We start from the raw sequence: 17,231 nt of genomic DNA, 5'->3' as shown, positions 1-17,231 counted from the left end.
TAAAGAGAACTATAAAGAGATAATATAAATAATATAGCTATATTAAATATAACACCCTAAAGCACCTTATAGATACTATTAATAATATTAAGATTATAAATAATATTAAGAAGCTAAAGAATAAATATTATATTTATAAACTTATCTCTACTTTATAGAAAATATTAAGATAACTAATAATATATATAAATAGACTATTTAAATATATATACTTTAATCTTATTTAGATAATTATAAGCTATAATAGCCTAAATTAGGTTATATACTTTATTAATAATATAATAAGATTTTATTAAATTAAGTATATTAAATATAAGAATAATATTTATAGAATAATAATAGACCTTAAAGATTAAGTTAAATATTAGTTTAATATTAAGGTAAAGATATATTATATAAATAATAAAAAGGCCTTAACTAAAGATATTAATTATCTTATTATTAATATAATATTAAAATAAATAGTTCTAGAAATAGTAGAGTAGAATAGCTATGCTAAATATATTAAAGAAGTAATATTAAAGATATTAAGAAGCTTATATATTAAAAATAATATATTATAAGATTTATAGCTAAAAATAATTAATTATAGGGTATAAATACTTAATAATATGCCTATATAGGATTAGGGGTAGAAAATCTTAAAATAATAGTTAAATAAGCTTATTAGTAGTATAATTATTATAGCTAAAAAAAATATAGTTAATATCTATCTATATAGCTCTTATATATATATATAATAATAAGATATATTATAAAAAGAAAAGATAAAATTATAAGCACTAGTTAAATACTTTATTAAATAATTAGTATTAAATATTATTTATATATAGAACTTAAGGAAATAGACTATATTTAGATATTATAACTTTATAATTAATAAAATAATTAAGTATAATTTAAATAATTTATTTATTAAGATTACTTTATAGATAATATTATCTAAACTATCTATAGATTTATTAATATTATTAATAAATAAGCTAATTAAAGCTAATAACCTTATAAGCACTAATAATAAGGATATATATTAAAGATTAGATGCCTAAGAGTAGGATGCCATTATATAAATAATTAAATAAAATATACTTAATATAGAACCCCTTAAGAAAGGCTATTATAGACCCTTTAAGAATAATAGTAATAAGTAGATAAACTATTAAGAAATAATAGCTATCTTATAGATAATAATACTAGAATAAATACTAATACTATAGATTATATATATAATAGTAGTAATATTAAATTTACTATAATAATTATAAATAATAATAAAATAATTAAATAAGTAGTTAAATAAATAATTATAAGGTACTTTAATAATAATATAAATATTAAGGATCTTATCTATAGATAAAGATTAAGAATTAGATAATATAGAGTACTATAAAATAAGACTAAGTCTAAATATTAAAAATATAATCTAGAGATAATAAACTTATAAAGCTTTAAGATAATATAAAGATAATAATAATTATATTATATAGAGACTAAATAGTATATATAATATATTTAATATATTAATTATAATAAAGCCTAAGGACCTAAAGGCTTTAAGTATAAATAAATAGCTATATTAAAGCTAGATGCCATCACCCCTAGATAACTAGAAGAAAATACTTAAGTATTAATATAAGGACTAGTTTATTAAGGTTATAATAGCTAAATATAATAGCCTATCTAAATATAAAATATTTTAAACTATTAAATAATTAAATAATACTATAATTATCTTACTCTAATAAGTGTTCACCTATAAATTTAATTTAGATAGTTACTTAATAAAGTTTAAAGTATAATTATATATATATAAAGACTTATAGCCCTTTTTAATATAAGAAATATAAGCTATAATACTTATAATATAAATATTCTAGATATTAATAGTATTAGTCACTATATTTAACCTAAAGATATACTAATATAATATAGTTAATATATTTATTAATAGCCTATTAAATAAGGTGATTTATATAGATATACCTTTTAGATTTATATAAGATAATAAAGCTCTCTTATTAATATAAACCTTATATAGACTATAAAGATTATTAAAGTTATAATAAAAAAATCTAGTTATAACTTTTAATATATTAAGATTAAAGTTATCTAAAGACCTCTACCTCTTTATAAATAATAAGCTTATTTTATTAATATATATTAATAACTTTATTCTTATCTACTTTAAAGAGGATAAAGTATATATAAATAAATTTAATAAAGTACTAAATAGTATTTATTAAATATATAAAATAAAACTTAAATAATTCCTTAATATATAGATTTATAGAGACTATATTAACTAAAAGCTTTAGCTATACTAAAATATTTATATTATAATAATTACTATAAAGTATAAGCTTTTAAATTATAAACTGCCGTAAACGCTGGCATTAGTTAATTATTTAATTAAAAATATAAAGATTATAATATAAAGCTAGATATAATATTATTAAAAATTATTAAGATTACTTATTTATATAATAATTATTATAAGAGTAGAATTAGCCTAGATTATAAATAAATTAGGAGAATTTTTATTAAATCTATTAGCTAAATATATTAAAGCTATAGAATAAGTAATTTTATATCTATATAAAATAAGATTCTTAGTTATTTATTATAGATATTTAATAGAGAGCCCTATAAATAATCTATTAGTTAACTAAATACTTATAGATTATCTAGTATTTATATATATAAGTAATATAGTATATATAAATAATAATAATTATAAAAGTATATAAGGATATATCTATATATTATATAAAGGACCTATAGATTAGAAGGTATTAAAGTAATAAATTATAATAATATTAACTATAAAGGCTAAATTAACTATAATCTTATATATAGGGAAGGAGCTATTCTAGTAAAAATAACTATTTATATTTATTAAATTTAATATAAAGTATTAGTTAAATATTTTATATAATAATAAATAGACTATTAACCTACTTATAAAAGAGGTGCTATTTATATATATTAAGCTTTAATATATTAATATCTAATAGTACTAGCTTTACTAGGAGACCTAGGCTAGAATAATATAGATTTAATAAATCTTAATAACTTATATACCTATAGATAGCTTTATAAAGATATTATTAAGCCTATAATATTAAAGATTTATTAAGATACTTAGTATAGAGGATATTAAGATAATAAAGATAATAATAAAGTTAGGATAATACTAGAGGGGTATATTATAGAAAAGAATAATCTTAAGGCTACTAATTAGAATAATTTATATATATTTATACTGTCACCTAACTAGTTAAGCTAAATATAGTTAGTATTATACTCTGATTTTTTATTTACTAGGTATATCTGGCCTAATAAACGTCAGATAGGCCTAAGCGTGCGAATCATATAGGAATATAATACTATTTGGCCCTGAATACGTATAGGATTTGTTAAAGATCCTTACATATAGGCACCCACCATGGCGGAACATAATAAATCCAGTCCATGGTGGCGGGTGGCCTGTACCCATTCGACGCCGACTATGCCCACCATTTACTTATAACACTGCCCCCTTAGTTAAATGGACCTTGCGATTCCTCACCGCGCACATATATTCCCAGTCATCCTGGTTTAGTTACCTCTATCAATATATGTTGGTGCATTAGAGATGTCATCTCCTAGCAGTGCCGGCGTCCTCCAGACACATCAATCCATCAAGAATAATGCAATCTTGATCCGAGATGAAATATACGGAGAGGAACTGATCCATGAGCCAGTTCTGATAGAGCTTCTTCAAAGCCCGGAGGTGCAGCGACTGCAAGGCATCTGCCAGCATGGAGTCACTGGATTCTTGGGCCTGACACCGCGAGTCACACGGCTCGAACACTCGGTCGGTGCATTGATCCTTGTGCGAAGAGTTGGTGCTACCATTGAAGAACAAGTTGCTGCTCTTCTCCATGACATCTCTCATACCACCCTCAGTCACGTCATCGATCACGCCCTCTCCAAGCCTGGGGAAGGAAGCTATCATGAGGTACACAAGACACGGTATCTTGAGATGACGCGGCTGCCGGACATCCTCACCAGACATGGGATCAACCAGAAGGTTTTCGAAGAGGAACTGTTTCCTTTAGTGGAGATGCCATCGCCTCAACTGTGTGCTGATCGCCTGGACTATGCTTTACGCGACGCTGTCAGCTTCGGCAAGCTTGCCATGGAAGACGCCAGAAGGGTTGTCAGCTTACTGAAGGCGTTCCCCAGTGCTACAGCGACCCGCCGTCTGCTGGCTCTGGACGATCCCCATGTAGCGCTGGTTCTTTCTCGCGCATACATCGCTACCGACAAAGGTGTCTGGTCAAGTCCAGCCCACATCGACATGTATCAGCGGACGGGCCGGGTGATACGTGAACTAGTAGAGGCAGGGTCCGTGGATGATAAGGTGTTGTGGCAAGTCTCCGACGCAGAATTTTGGACTCTGCTTCGTCAATCAGCAAATCCTGAGCAGCTTCACGCTATCAAGAGACTGGAAGAAGAAGGGATTCCAGAGGACAACGGACTCCGACTGCCACATTGCGCTAAGATTCGCACTCTTGATCCAGACATTTGGCAAGGAGGAGAAAAGCAACCCGCACCGTTGTCCATAGTGTTGCCAACGTGGGGATCAGAGCGAGAGCAGTACATTCTCAGTCGTAGTCAGAATCAATGATGGCTATTGCATCGTAGATAGCTATGGCCATCTATAGGCATTGATACAGAGTCTACAATTCAAACATATAACAACCTAGAACCCTAAACCCTAAACCCTAATATTCTCCATAAAGCTATATACTCTAGTAATCCTATTAACAGGTAACACTGTCAAGAATAGAGACCATCATTCCTAGTGAGCTTCCGGGTGCCCTTGCCGGCACCGCCATACCCAGAGGGGTACACGTATCATCAGGCCAAGCTATATATTATAAGAAGCTAAACACAGTCTCTTCATGCCCTTCCATTGAAAATTTCTTCTATTTAGAAAGATACCCTAATAATAACAGTACTATAGGTAGTCAGTAGTTATTCGGAGTTGAAATGTCTCCCACTATATGTCTACTTTGGTTGATATAGCCTATAAAGTGTATTCCTGATTAAGTCCTAGATTATATAATTAATAGAGCTGCTGGGGTAGCCTCTTCAACCCCAGGTATTAGTATAACTTTCATAATTTGATAATTACCAACAATGGCTAAAGGGCTTTGTGTTTCAGGAAGGATCAAACTTTCTTTACCTTTACTATGATAGAAATTTCCTGGATTCTAACCCCAGGTAAAAGGGTTAGATAGCATAAAAGCCTCTTAGGAAAAAGACTGAATGGAATGGATAGACTTTCCCTGAAGATCTCATATTAAAGTATTAGAGCCATTGTGGTACATTAGGGAATATAGGCTATGAAGCTCTCTACCTAGCAAAATAAGAGACAAACTATCCATCTACACATGGGCTATTATGGAAGCTCCCTGGGATTATCATCAGAGGCCAACTCCGCAGGCACTATTGCATGTTTATTCCTTGATGAGGGTAACTCCACAGGCCCTGGCAGCCCTTCATGCAACTCCGCCGGGGGAGGTTGAGTATGGGAGACAGAGGAGAGTTTCAAGTGCCTCGCCCGGCGTCGCCTTAGCCAGAAGACCACAGTGGCCAGTATGATCCCAGCGATTGGACCAATCACTGCGCCTGCAATCCATGATTTATTTGATTTACCTGCCGGGCCAGCTGTTGGAATGGGAGATGTGGTTGCTGTCACACTGGGTCTTGTCGCACTTGGTGTTGTCACACCGGGGGTTGTTGAGATAGTCGAGCTTGCTGTTGATACTACTGTGTCTCTTAATGTTAGATCATTACTAAAAAAGTAATGAATATAAATATATTTATACTGACATTCAGTGGTGAAAAGCACCTCCAGCTCTTGGTAGATAGTAAACGCCTGCCAGTTATTCCGGCAGTCAATGTTCGTCGCGGTGGGCGTACCGTCAGGGGAGGTCTGGAAGATGGTCATGGACACGCATGAACACACAGAATCGTCACTGTTTTCTCTGGTATGAGTGGTTCTGGGCTAAAATCCTATATATTCAGTAGAGGTACTAGTAACGAACTAGGTTATTGATGATCCATTATCATAATAGAGGACATTGCCTATGCACTCGGTCGCAAAGATGCAGTCGTTGGATGCTGTTGTGCTACAATCGCCTGCATATGTCCCTGATGTCGCCCAGGCAGCGCCCGCAGTGAGGACCTGCGCTATATAGGAGATCAGTCATGATCATAGGATTGAATGCTAGGCATACTGCTTGAGGGAGCGATGTAGTATCCGATGAAATTTGAAGCGGCATCACTTGTCCAACGCGTCTCGACCGTTTCTGCCATAGCGATAGTGTTATTACCAAGAGGAAAAGGGAGGGGAAGGACGACTCTGGACTACATATATGTAGTAGATAAATCCCAGCTCACCAAGGAAAAAGGGGCGCAGGTCACTAGATGCATGAATACGAGGTGTTGGACAAATAACTATCAAGTTCTGGCTCAGGCTAGTTTTAATTGGTCACAAGTCCTACAATACGTACCAGATAATCTATCTAGATAAGATAGTTGATGGGTTTGGTGAATACTTATATATATATATGTCAAATATGGAGATCCTCTTTATATTATTATATATCTTGTATGTTATTCACCCACTATTCATCTCTTAGCAGGGCGTAACCCTATTGGAAGGCATATATTGCGAGCTTGGTTTGACCCCCAGAGTTACGTGGTTGGTCAGTTGAATATATTCCTGTATTTGGCTCTGTACAGGAGTATCCCTGCCTCTTTTAGCTGAAAATGGTATAGGTATGTTGCTGCTTTGGATCACCCCGAATCCTGATTCCTTGACCCTATTTATTATTGAGCCACTTCAGAGCAGGCAGTTTTCCCCACGACTATAGGCATGGTTTTTCAGTACCAGTACTTTATAGATACCGATGAGTAAGGTTCCCTGTCAGCTGCCTCGGATCTCGGCACAGGTCCATCACAAGTTCTAGAATATAATTGGTTTAGGTCAGGCGAGATCATAGATAGTAGATAAATGTTGTGATCGCCCTAAACCATTAAAATGATATACCAGGGGCATGCCGCCCCCCGGACCTCTAGGGTTACTGAGGTACATTACTACAGAGTCAAGCAGGTAGTCTACTCTTTATCTCTCACTATAGGTACTTAATTAAATTCTTATTCAAATACTAGTACTTATTGAGATAGGTTGATCTATCTTAGCAGTCCCTCATCTGGTTATTTTCATTTAGACGCCGCCAACAGAATTCATTCATCATTTTGGGTTCATCATATAACCTGCATTACGAGTAAGCCTTGGATAGATTTCTATGAGATATACAACGGCTTAGCCCTCTGTATCTAGACTTTTTCAAAACACCACGCGAAGAGATTCCTCAGGTATCACATAATCATTATGTTTATATATATTGAGTAGATATTTAATACCTACTCTCTAACTGCTAAACATCAACTGACTGATGCTCAAACTGACCAAATACTCATCCGTGGCCTTGGAGGTCTCCCCAAACAGTAGGTATGAGGTATGACCATCCCCATTTCGCGTTGCAAGCAGTGCACCCGGAATCTGTGCCTTTAGCCCATTCGCCCAGACAATCGAGGTCTCTGGATCATACATGGCATTCACCAGCAGAGTCGGGATAGAGGCATTGATGCTCGCGTAGTGAGGGGGGTTTCGCACGGGAGCCGTCCATCCCACACATCCCACCTCGGTCCAAGTCTGCGAGGCGCCCTGCGTGTGAGGCGAAATGGCCTTACCCATGATCTGCTTGTCGGCAAGATCTATGAATGATGTATCCGTGTAGTGTGTCCAGTCCTGGCAGAGCACGGCTTGTCCGGCGAACCGGGTATCGTCGATCTCACTCGTCGACAGGGAGGAAGACAGCGTCGAGGCATCGCCGTGTAGGGTTTGGTTTAGGGCTTCGGCCAGTCCAGCCCAGCCAATGTTTCCAATTATGGAGATCGGCTCTTTGAAAGTGAGGAAGTCCTGAACATTAAACCGCAACTCTTCACCAGTGACGTTCACCCGACAGGTTTCCGAGACAACACAGTCCGGTGCAGGGATAGGCGTGATATCTGCAGTTCTCACTAAATCATCGAATACAGACAAGACATCTGAACCATGTAAAGCACAGGTAGCGTTCACAGCACACCAGTTGGCAAACCGCTCCAATTCCCTCTCGTATGTGCTTGATTCCGTCAACATGTTCGATGATTCTGCCTGTGAATGATCAACATTACCATCCAACACCATAGCTCGAATCGTGTCCGGAAAGAGTTCGGCATGGGCGACGGCCATCTGTGACCCGTAAGATTGTCCAAACCAGGAGATCTGTTCCCCGCCCAGAGCCTGCCGGACGGCCTCCATATCTCTTGCAACCGAGGCAGTGTCCATATATTCGAAGAGAGGACCGGTCAGGTTTGAACAACTCTCCGACAGACGTCTGTTATAATCGACGAGAGTGGCAAATTCCGCCTCTGTAGAAGGGAAGAAAGTAACCCGCTCGTTGGCAATAATAGGATCACAGCGTATAGGGTCACTGGTCCCGACACCACGGGGATCCACGCCGACAAGATCAAAATGCTGCAGTAACGTGTCGCTGAACAGATGATACCCCTGAGCCGTGGCGTTGATGAACTCGGTCGCCACACCCCCAGGACCTCCAGGGTTGTAGAACAGCGGACCGATGCGCGAGGAGGTATTTGAAGCAGGCAGTCTTTGCAGACGGATAGTGGTACGAGGGCCTGACAGATCATCCCAGTTGATGGGGACGGAGAGAGAAGCACATTCCAGTCGTGGGGTCAGCGAAGAACTGCAGTTGGACCAGGAGATGGCGGATGCCGTGGCAAAGGGCAAGAATAGATAGACGGATAGATGCATGATAGATAGAATAGATAGAGATGAAGAAGAGATGAAGAATAATAGACAATGGATGACACTAGAAAGCTTTTATATGTGGTATAGCTATCGGAAGTTGACCGAGTATTGATGGGCTGAATATATGGCTGTGTTTCTTGGCGTAATCATCTAGTAAACAGTAGGTAATGCTCATATAATTGGCCATAGAACAATAATACTGTGGATAATGACAATGACAATATTGGTCTACCTACATTTACATATATGTCGGTGTATCAGTTATTCTTTAGAATAAGTTAAGAGACTGTATTTCTAGGATAGTATGTGCTAGAATGAAATAATAACGCAGAGTACAGAGAAAATTGATGAAGGGTTCAGGATTCAGGATTCAGGACCTAATGGTAAGGCTGAATGGATTGGCACTAGCTCTAGCCATAAGCAGCAAAGATGTTCGAAGCTATCCTAGTAAAGGCAGCACTGACCCTTAGTACTGCTATTAGGCAGTTACATTTCGCTTGCAAAAGAGCACTAAAATGGAAAAGAATGACATTCTTATTTAGAGGCCCAGGCATCTATGAATTATGGATATTACGGGGTATCCGGTAGGCACCCGGTTACTCTGCTATATTCCTACCGGATCCTTTTAGTCCTATATTCTACGCGATGCTGATCAATTACTTCAATTGCATATTAATTCTATATTGAGTCTTTGATTCCTGTATTAAGTAGTTGAAGATAGTCTTAACCCTCTATTGCTTCTACAAAATATAACTCCAGTATTGAGCTCCATCCATGATATGTATGTTGAATAATCGGAAAAAAGAATAATCGACCGAGTGTCTATGAATAGTTTATATAATGGTATCTGGATGAAGGATTTATCATGGGAAGGGCTGGAAGCAGGTTCTCAGGTGTTAGTTAATTACCACCCAATATTAAGAGGAGGCTAGACATCATGTACGCAGCCTATCCAAAGAAACATACAATATGGGTGAGTAGACCTCTAGATATGGCCTTAAGGGCGGACAAAATGGTTTCCCTGCTGACGGTGAGAGGGCAGTGAAAACATCAGGGTTCCTCTTGCTAATAATAGAGAATGCTAGCTGCCAAGTTAATGTTATTTAGTTGCTGAAAAGGAAGAGGGAAGAAAATGACCAAAAAAAACAAGAAGGAAAGGAAGAAAGAAGGAAGAAGTGATTTGGTTTAATTTGAGGGAAAGAGGACCTGTGGGGATCAAGTCAGCTGCGTATAAGGCTGTTGAAATAAAACCTGGCGGTTACATACGCGAATTATATTGCAAGCCTTGTTAGAAACAGCCTTGCCTATAGCCACCCGATCAGAGAGCAAACTGTTGCCTACTCAATCAGAGGGAATGCTAACTGCTTATTCCGAGAGCCTTCGTCCTCATCAATCGGGCACTGCAGGCGATTTATAGTTATCTTATCATTATCAATAACTGATTTTCCCAGGAATGGCCATGTCATACTATTCTATATTTCTGGATGGAGATGGCCAGCTTTCTGGGAGACCTAAATACCAAAGTCTACTTTAGTTTCCAGCGTGGTGATATATATGGTTATGATTTTATGAGCCGCTATGGCTTATGCTATGATAGATAGATATGTTAGAGTAAACACTAAAGACTCTAATCTCAAAAGTATATAATATACTTTAACACATAACAAAATGATCTGACCAGTACTCTACTCTTATCTGGGTAGCACAGTAAACCAAGAAAGAAGAATATTTAAGTGAGATATGCGGATATTCAACTGGGATCACAGCTCATGAGCCCCAGCCTATACGTCTGCCGAGAGCGTTGGTAAATTCGATTATTGGGTATCCATAGCTTATACTTGAGTCTGAGTTGCTTTCTTAGAGATTATTTCAATATATATATAACTATGGAAAGTGAGGACACCTTAGCTTCGGGTATATATAGAATGATATTAGGTATGTAGTACTAGAAAGTACCTACTACTAGTTATAACAAACTCACAGTTATGATATAACGCTGAAAAGAGAATAACATTATTCTATTCAAATGGCATCTTAAGCTCCTTCTTGATGCGGTCGTAATTTTTCAAAAACCTCACTAATGCAATCCAGTTTCCCCAGGTGGCTCCCTGCCAGATCTCTCGGATTGACCTCAACTTTTCTTTGCCTTGGTTGAGATAGCCTCCCAGGTTTCTGGAAAAGCTCATCAGCCAGAGTTTGCGGGACACAGATGATTTGTAGCAAGTCATCCACAAGGTCACAGCAGCCAACAGTATCTCGGTGGCTGCGACTGCTGACACTACTACCCTGTCCTGATGTGGTCCGGGTGACTGGCTCCCAATTTCAAGGGTGAACAATACCTGGGAAGCAGGCAGAATGATAGAACAGATGCAAAATCCCACAATCTGACAAGTCCTCCCACTGGTCTCCCATGTATAGATTGGCCTCCTCTTCTTGTCCTTCTTGTGTTTGCCGAAGATCCTGATAAAATACTTCAGAAAGAATGCAGTGATCAAATGTCCATCCGCCCACATGATCCACGGTAACATCAAGGAGAAGGAAATAGTCAAACAAAACAGCCCCCCTATAGTCCCGTAAATGTCACGGAAGAAGAAAGTCATTCTGGCCACAGCGAGCAGAGAATGAACCAGGTTCATAGTGTTGGGGAAGAAGCTGCGATTGTTGAGTAAAGCAATTTGGTTAATGGAGAAGACACGCTTAGATAAGGGGGCTGAAAAGTAGATGACATTAGCATGCTGTAGAGATTAAATCTGGAGGTGGCATCCTTACTATATAGTATAGTTATTTATGTCTGATTACTAAAGAGAGTATGAAGTTGGTCTACATCAAGGTAGGAAATGTAGTCAGTATTCTTGCTGGATAGAAGATTTGATATCTTTTGCGCAGACTCTTTTTTCTCCACTAGTATAGAAATGAAAGAACAGTATGTGGCTTTGATGTTGACTCTAGGATCCCGCCGTAACCACTTCCTTAAGGTATAATTATTAGAACTAGACAATTTCTCATGGAGGCAATATCCTGGACATGAAGGGTTCCCTTCTAAGGCCCGGGCATAGCCATTAATTATTAAGATTAAACATAGCTTGTTCTGTTCAGATGGTGGAGCGTGAACATAAACTAAAAAAATAAGATCACTAATTGTGAAATGCAGCCAGGAGACTTTAGGCCTTAGCACAGGGATTGTGATCACTAAGAGGAAGTCATTATAGAGACTCCTTTTTGGGCGCAGCATGAAGGTGACCTGGTCGCTATTTGCAGAAACCTGCCTTAATAAGAGCCGCTTATTGAGGTATAAGATGTCAGTGGCAGCCTCATAGCGAGCATCCTCTGGGATCCAGGGGTCCGGTCTGTGACTGTTGTCTGGACTGCACGGTGTGAACAGGAGCGACAAGGGAATGGCATCCAAGCTCCAGACAATCGCCTTGAGCCGTTCGCCAGCGTTGATCTCCAGCAGCGCATAAGATGGGATTTGCAATGCTATGACGAAGATGACCATTCGGTCCTCGGGTTTGGCACATGATCTGCGAAGCAATTCATTCCACGTGGCGATGAATGGCTTACCATTCTTGAGAGGGAAATAGCGCAGCTTCCTGTTCATCAGAACAGCCATGTTGAGAAAGTTCCTAATCTGGAGTCTTATCACTTTGAAATCCTTCTCGGGTGTCGCGAGTGGGCTTGAAGACCCAGTATTCGTTGATCAGTCGCTGGAGATCATAACAGATCCAGCGATCAATGAATGCCGGCATGACTTCCCTCCCAAACCTGTCAATATCAGATGCAGCCGTTATATCCTCCAGGGTCCACCGATCCGGTCTGCGGATAAAGGAGCTCCAGTCTCGTTCATTTATCACCATATCCTGCGGATCAAGGAAGCCATTCAAAAGCTTGATGTTGCATCGCGCACCCTGGCTGGCTTCTTGATATGTCCATGCCCTTGAGGCCCAATTGCTGCCGTAGAATAGTGCTAGGATCTCAGGGATGGGCGTGATATCAGGGCGTAGGCGTTGCATTTCTTTATCGAGAATCATGATTTGCATGGCTCCTGCAAATACGGCCGCTATTTGACCTATGGCAGTATGCCGCACGGCATCAGGATCAGCCCCATTGGCTCGTATGGCATTTTTTGTAGGGATACAGAGCACGTCAAGCCAGAAGGAACAGTATGGATCCCTCCTTGTGAAGATGCCTGGGATAGTGCGCGGGATTCGAGTCGCCGTTCGGTTCAATGAGAGATGGGACATGTTCTCGCCGCGATGGTTTGGCAGCTGTGAAATCCCATCAATGATATTCTGCAGTTGACATTCGTAAATCTCACTCTCGGAACCAATGCCCATCCCGTCGGACCAGACATGCGAGACGGCAATATATCGTGTCTCCACGGTGGCCTTGACGATCTTCAGGTCTACTTTGCCGTCTTCTGTTCGTCGGAACTGGACCAGCGGAATGAGCCCTTCCTCCAGTATGGCGATAACAGCTTTGGTGTGCTCCCGCATACTTCGAATTCCAGCACAGGCACATCCCTCTGAGATGTGTTGTGGTTTGTCTATAATCACCTTCGGTGGCTGATTCGCCTTGCAGACTCGCCGTGTGCAGTCTTTATGATCCAGTCCGCCGGGGTTTGGACGCTGGATGTCCGACATATAGTAGAGAGTCAAGTACCCCAGGTTGCTCCCTGCACTATCGATCACTGAAGGGCACCATCCATGACTCAGGAGGCGATTGATAATGATCCTCAACGAGGGTGCCATGTCGTCAAAGGTGTTGGATTGCGGATTTTCGAGTTGTGCAAAAGCCTTCCAGGGCAGTTTATTTTGCCAGAATACCATTTCATATTCGATTGTGACCGGGCTCATCCCAGTCAAAGAAAAATAGGATACATCAAAGTGTGCCTGCATGATAACATGCAGCGTGTCACAGAGGATCAGCGTTGAGAGGGCGATCACTGGCACGGGGCTCTTCTGGGTGTTCTGGAGTCTCTCGATCGTCAAGACTTTGTCCCGCACCTTGGCCGCCAGATGTGCGAGTTTGCGGACAAATTTATTTGTTTCAACCTCCAGAAGGGAGGATTTGACAAAGTTCCATTCACTCCTTCCTCCGCCAATACCGACTTTAAATAAGTCTTTCATGGAGACGAACCGATTGGCATTCTCATGCTCCTGTTTCACCCAGTCCTCGAGTCGAGGGGTCGCCATTCCAACTTCGGCTAACAACCCGAAGAACAGCTGTGACTGAATATACGACGCGATTTCGTGGGGAGACGATCCATCATCGAGGGGTGGAGTCTCCAAGGACTTTTGGAGATCCCCAGGTTGGGGGATCACGTAGGGCGTAAAATTGAGAAGAGGAACTTTGACTGGTTCGGTTCAGCACAAGCCGGAGCGTCGCTGATGCATGAGGTCCATTGTGGGTATTGAATATTACTCAATATAAGAGGTGAAAACTATGTAGAGAATGGTGTAGTGATTATACATAATTACCACCTAGAGCACTGGATCGATATATAAGCAGTCTTGAATTCAAATATGGACGGTACTTTCAGCCTCGGCGCGTACATGAAAAGAATGAGCCAGTTGATCAACACTATTCTGGTCGGCGTTTAGCCTGCATATTGCACCTTCTGAATCAAACAAACATCCTTGAGTTATCAGGCTGAGACAACGATGTGAGGCTGAGACGGGGAGGACAGGCGGGAGAAAGTGCCGTCCAGGCGGTTGGTCCCTCCTTCCTATTAAGGGTAGCTCCCTTGTGACCTAGCCTAGCCAGGCTTAGCGCCACTGTGTGTACAGCACTATATCTAAGGTTTCTAATTAGTCTCTTCTCTTACTCTCACCTCATATCTATACTCATTATAATAAACAACTCTATTATAAGCTAATATACCTTAATAATTATCACAAATACTTTTTAATAACTAATAGATAAGGTGAATGAACCCTTAGTTACAGAATTTTCTAAACTAGTCATCATGAAAAAAAGGAGGATACATCCATTGAAGCAGATACTATTTAAAATAAATATTAGGGTTGAAATATCTATTTGTCTACCTTAAAATACGAGAACATGATGAGGCTGAAACTCCTCTACGCGCCAAGGCTGTTATTTATCCGCCCTCATCTTATGGCCATCAAATACCTTCTAAGTACCTATGGAGCTCTGTATAGTACATTGAAAAATATAATTATATGACTTGTTCACTTTCCATGAGAAAAACAAAATACAGCAGTAAATCTGGGTATAGGCTAAAGATAAAGAGCATTGGTGGCGCATGACCAGTCATAATACTAGGGGCATGTCCCCTATGACTTGCGCTATGAATAGTTTCCCCTGACTGACTGGTGGGTGTGTTGAGAGTACTCCGTATACAGCACGACTATGAATCAGGTTACATGTCTAGGGAATGGGCTGTGGGGGGCCTCTTTTTGATGTGGAGGCGAGGATGGAAGATTTCAAGGAGGCTCATTAAAAGCCATTTAGTATGGAATTGCTTGGGGTCACTAAGAGAGTAGCATATATTATATATATACTATGCTCTAATAGCATCCTTCTCTCCACTCTTGATACTATCCAGAAATTCCTCTGCTGCCACTGGATCATCAAATAAATGCTCCACCACCATTCGACGTGGCGTCTCCCCCATCCACTGCAAGAGTGAAAAGTCCCGAAACTGATCTGCACGGAAGATCTCCAGCATCTCAACTTCCTCTTCATTATCGAGATTCTCCACGAAATGGCCCATTCCCTTAGGAACAATCCCCACATCACCTGCCATATAGTCGAATGTGCGTGCATTCCCCTCCGCGCCGAATACAGTCACTCGCGCCCGTCCGGAGATAAAATACGACCATTCGTCTGCGTCCGGATGCCAGTGCATTTCTCGCAGGGCACCAGGTTGGATCCGTACATGCGCAGCCGCAACAGTCTTGCTAATCGGAAAGTTTTGCGAATCTGTGATGCGTACCTCGCCGCCTGAACTGCGCTGGGGTTCTTGACTGAGCATATGGTGTGTGAATTGGAGAGAGGAGGGGTGAAAGTTGACTGGACGTTCTTCGTCAATCGCCCCGGGTAGAGAGCCTTGAAAGATATATTTATCTTCAGGGGGGATGTTGAATATGTCTGGGTTGACATGGAAATTTTCCCCCAGCACAGCCTTTGGCGTATGCACTACAATCAGTAATCAGTGAAAGTCTAGGCTGAATAGGTAAAGATCAAGATACTTACGCAGCCAATCATTCAATAGAAAGGTCGATTCATCCGAGAAATCCCCGTCGTCAAGTATCAAGAGAAACTCGGTTCCGTGCGGGCCGAGCCCTTGCAGGGAATGTGGGTACCCCGCGGGGAAGTACCACAGATCTCCCGCATGGAGATCATCAATAGCACTCCCCCCATCAGGGTCTAGTGCTGTCACCCGTACATCTCCATTGAGAACATATGCCCATTCAGCTTGTTTGTGCCAGTGTAACTCGCGGATAACACCTGCTCCGAGCCGCATGTTCACACCTGCCAGCTCGACACTGGTCCCAAGCTCTTTGTCGGTCGTCTGGCGGGTCCATCCGCCTTCGTTGATCCGTATGTGGGAATCGGCAAAGCTCCATCGCATGTTTGGGAGAGAACCCTGATCGGTACTGGGTGGACGGATCAAATCTGGGTTTTCTCGCTGACGGGATGGATTCTGGGGGCCCAGAATGTCGTTTCCCTCGCCATTGCGCCAGGGAAGGGGGTTTAAATCATTTCCGATAGAGTCAATTTTCCCGTCTGTCGCGTCGCGAAAGTCGGGGGTGTAGGGATTATTGAGCAATGGTGTAGAAAATGCCCTGCAGGCCAGGAGCAATGTCAGTGGAAACATTATAAGATAGAGTTAATAGTAGTATAGAAATAGAATAAGATCCCTAGCTTATAATATAGATGACGTTTCCGCATCCGGTGAGGTGCTGCATTCATTGAATCAAGAATGCCTTATCCTTTTCCGGTGTCACCTACCCTGCTGTTCTAGCTACATGTTAGGTGGACCATTGCAGAGCAATGGTTTAATCCAAGTAATAAGTTTAACTTGAAGATATTAATATAGGTTAGGTATTAAACTTAATATAGGGAGGAATACTATCACTATTTACTCATTATCTATATATACAATATATATTTAAGTGTGAATATTGATTTAGATATATAGTATGCACCTAAATATATAGTATTCATGTAAATAAGGAAGTAATTGAATAATACTTATAGGCTTATAGACTGCTGCTTCGCGCTGTGTAGTCAGTGTAAATCTAATAGGGATGTGCGGCGATTGTTTCTAATG

At 39.8% G+C, this 17,231-nt stretch overlaps 5 protein-coding genes across 5 annotated transcripts; 1 reads left to right on the top strand and 4 right to left on the bottom strand.

Moving 5' to 3' along the window:
* Positions 1 to 3,542: 3,542 nt before the first annotated feature.
* On the top strand, positions 3,543 to 4,751 carry ASPZODRAFT_134579 (hypothetical protein). The gene has a single exon (XM_022723570.1). The coding sequence runs from the start codon at positions 3,635 to 3,637 to the stop codon at positions 4,670 to 4,672; it is 1,038 nt and encodes a 345-aa protein (XP_022579692.1). The 5' UTR covers positions 3,543 to 3,634; the 3' UTR covers positions 4,673 to 4,751.
* Positions 4,752 to 5,334: 583 nt separating this feature from the next.
* Positions 5,335 to 6,029, bottom strand: ASPZODRAFT_134578 (hypothetical protein). The gene is made up of 2 exons (XM_022723569.1): positions 5,884 to 6,029; positions 5,335 to 5,817 (listed from the first exon to the last, which is right to left on the bottom strand). The coding sequence occupies exons 1-2, from the start codon at positions 5,999 to 6,001 to the stop codon at positions 5,450 to 5,452; spliced, it is 486 nt and encodes a 161-aa protein (XP_022579691.1). The 5' UTR covers positions 6,002 to 6,029; the 3' UTR covers positions 5,335 to 5,449.
* Positions 6,030 to 7,198: 1,169 nt separating this feature from the next.
* Positions 7,199 to 8,944, bottom strand: ASPZODRAFT_160618 (hypothetical protein). Its single transcript, XM_022726479.1, has one exon. It carries the CDS (start codon positions 8,933 to 8,935, stop codon positions 7,490 to 7,492), a length of 1,446 nt encoding a protein of 481 aa, XP_022579690.1. The 5' UTR covers positions 8,936 to 8,944; the 3' UTR covers positions 7,199 to 7,489.
* Positions 8,945 to 12,555: 3,611 nt separating this feature from the next.
* ASPZODRAFT_2111114 (hypothetical protein) lies at positions 12,556 to 14,124 on the bottom strand (the record flags this gene model as incomplete). Its single annotated transcript, XM_022727739.1, has 1 exon — positions 12,556 to 14,124. One exon carries the CDS (start codon positions 14,122 to 14,124, stop codon positions 12,556 to 12,558), a length of 1,569 nt encoding a protein of 522 aa, XP_022579689.1.
* Positions 14,125 to 15,455: 1,331 nt separating this feature from the next.
* On the bottom strand, positions 15,456 to 16,775 carry ASPZODRAFT_2111113 (hypothetical protein; the record flags this gene model as incomplete). Its single annotated transcript, XM_022727738.1, has 2 exons — positions 15,456 to 16,093; positions 16,151 to 16,775. The coding sequence occupies 2 exons, from the start codon at positions 16,773 to 16,775 to the stop codon at positions 15,456 to 15,458; spliced, it is 1,263 nt and encodes a 420-aa protein (XP_022579688.1).
* Positions 16,776 to 17,231: the final 456 nt, after the last annotated feature.

This window comes from Penicilliopsis zonata, assembly GCF_001890105.1.
Source record: "Penicilliopsis zonata CBS 506.65 unplaced genomic scaffold ASPZOscaffold_12, whole genome shotgun sequence".
Taxonomy (NCBI): domain Eukaryota; kingdom Fungi; phylum Ascomycota; class Eurotiomycetes; order Eurotiales; family Aspergillaceae; genus Penicilliopsis; species Penicilliopsis zonata.
This window is presented reverse-complemented; position numbering and strand designations above follow the sequence as displayed.

What these genes read in the sequence shown, in the direction of transcription:
- ASPZODRAFT_160618 (XM_022726479.1), bottom strand. Translation starts at nt 8,935, where the DNA reads ATGCATCTATCCGTCTATCTATTCTTGCCCTTTGCCACGGCATCCGCC.
- ASPZODRAFT_134578 (XM_022723569.1), bottom strand. Translation starts at nt 6,001, where the DNA reads ATGACCATCTTCCAGACCTCCCCTGACGGTACGCCCACCGCGACGAAC. An exon ending in GGTGCTTTTCACCACTGAAT is followed by an intron (nt 5,818 to 5,883) that starts GTCAGTATAAAT and finishes GAGACACAGTAG; the next exon opens with TATCAACAGCAAGCTCGACT.
- ASPZODRAFT_134579 (XM_022723570.1), top strand. Translation starts at nt 3,635, where the DNA reads ATGTCATCTCCTAGCAGTGCCGGCGTCCTCCAGACACATCAATCCATC.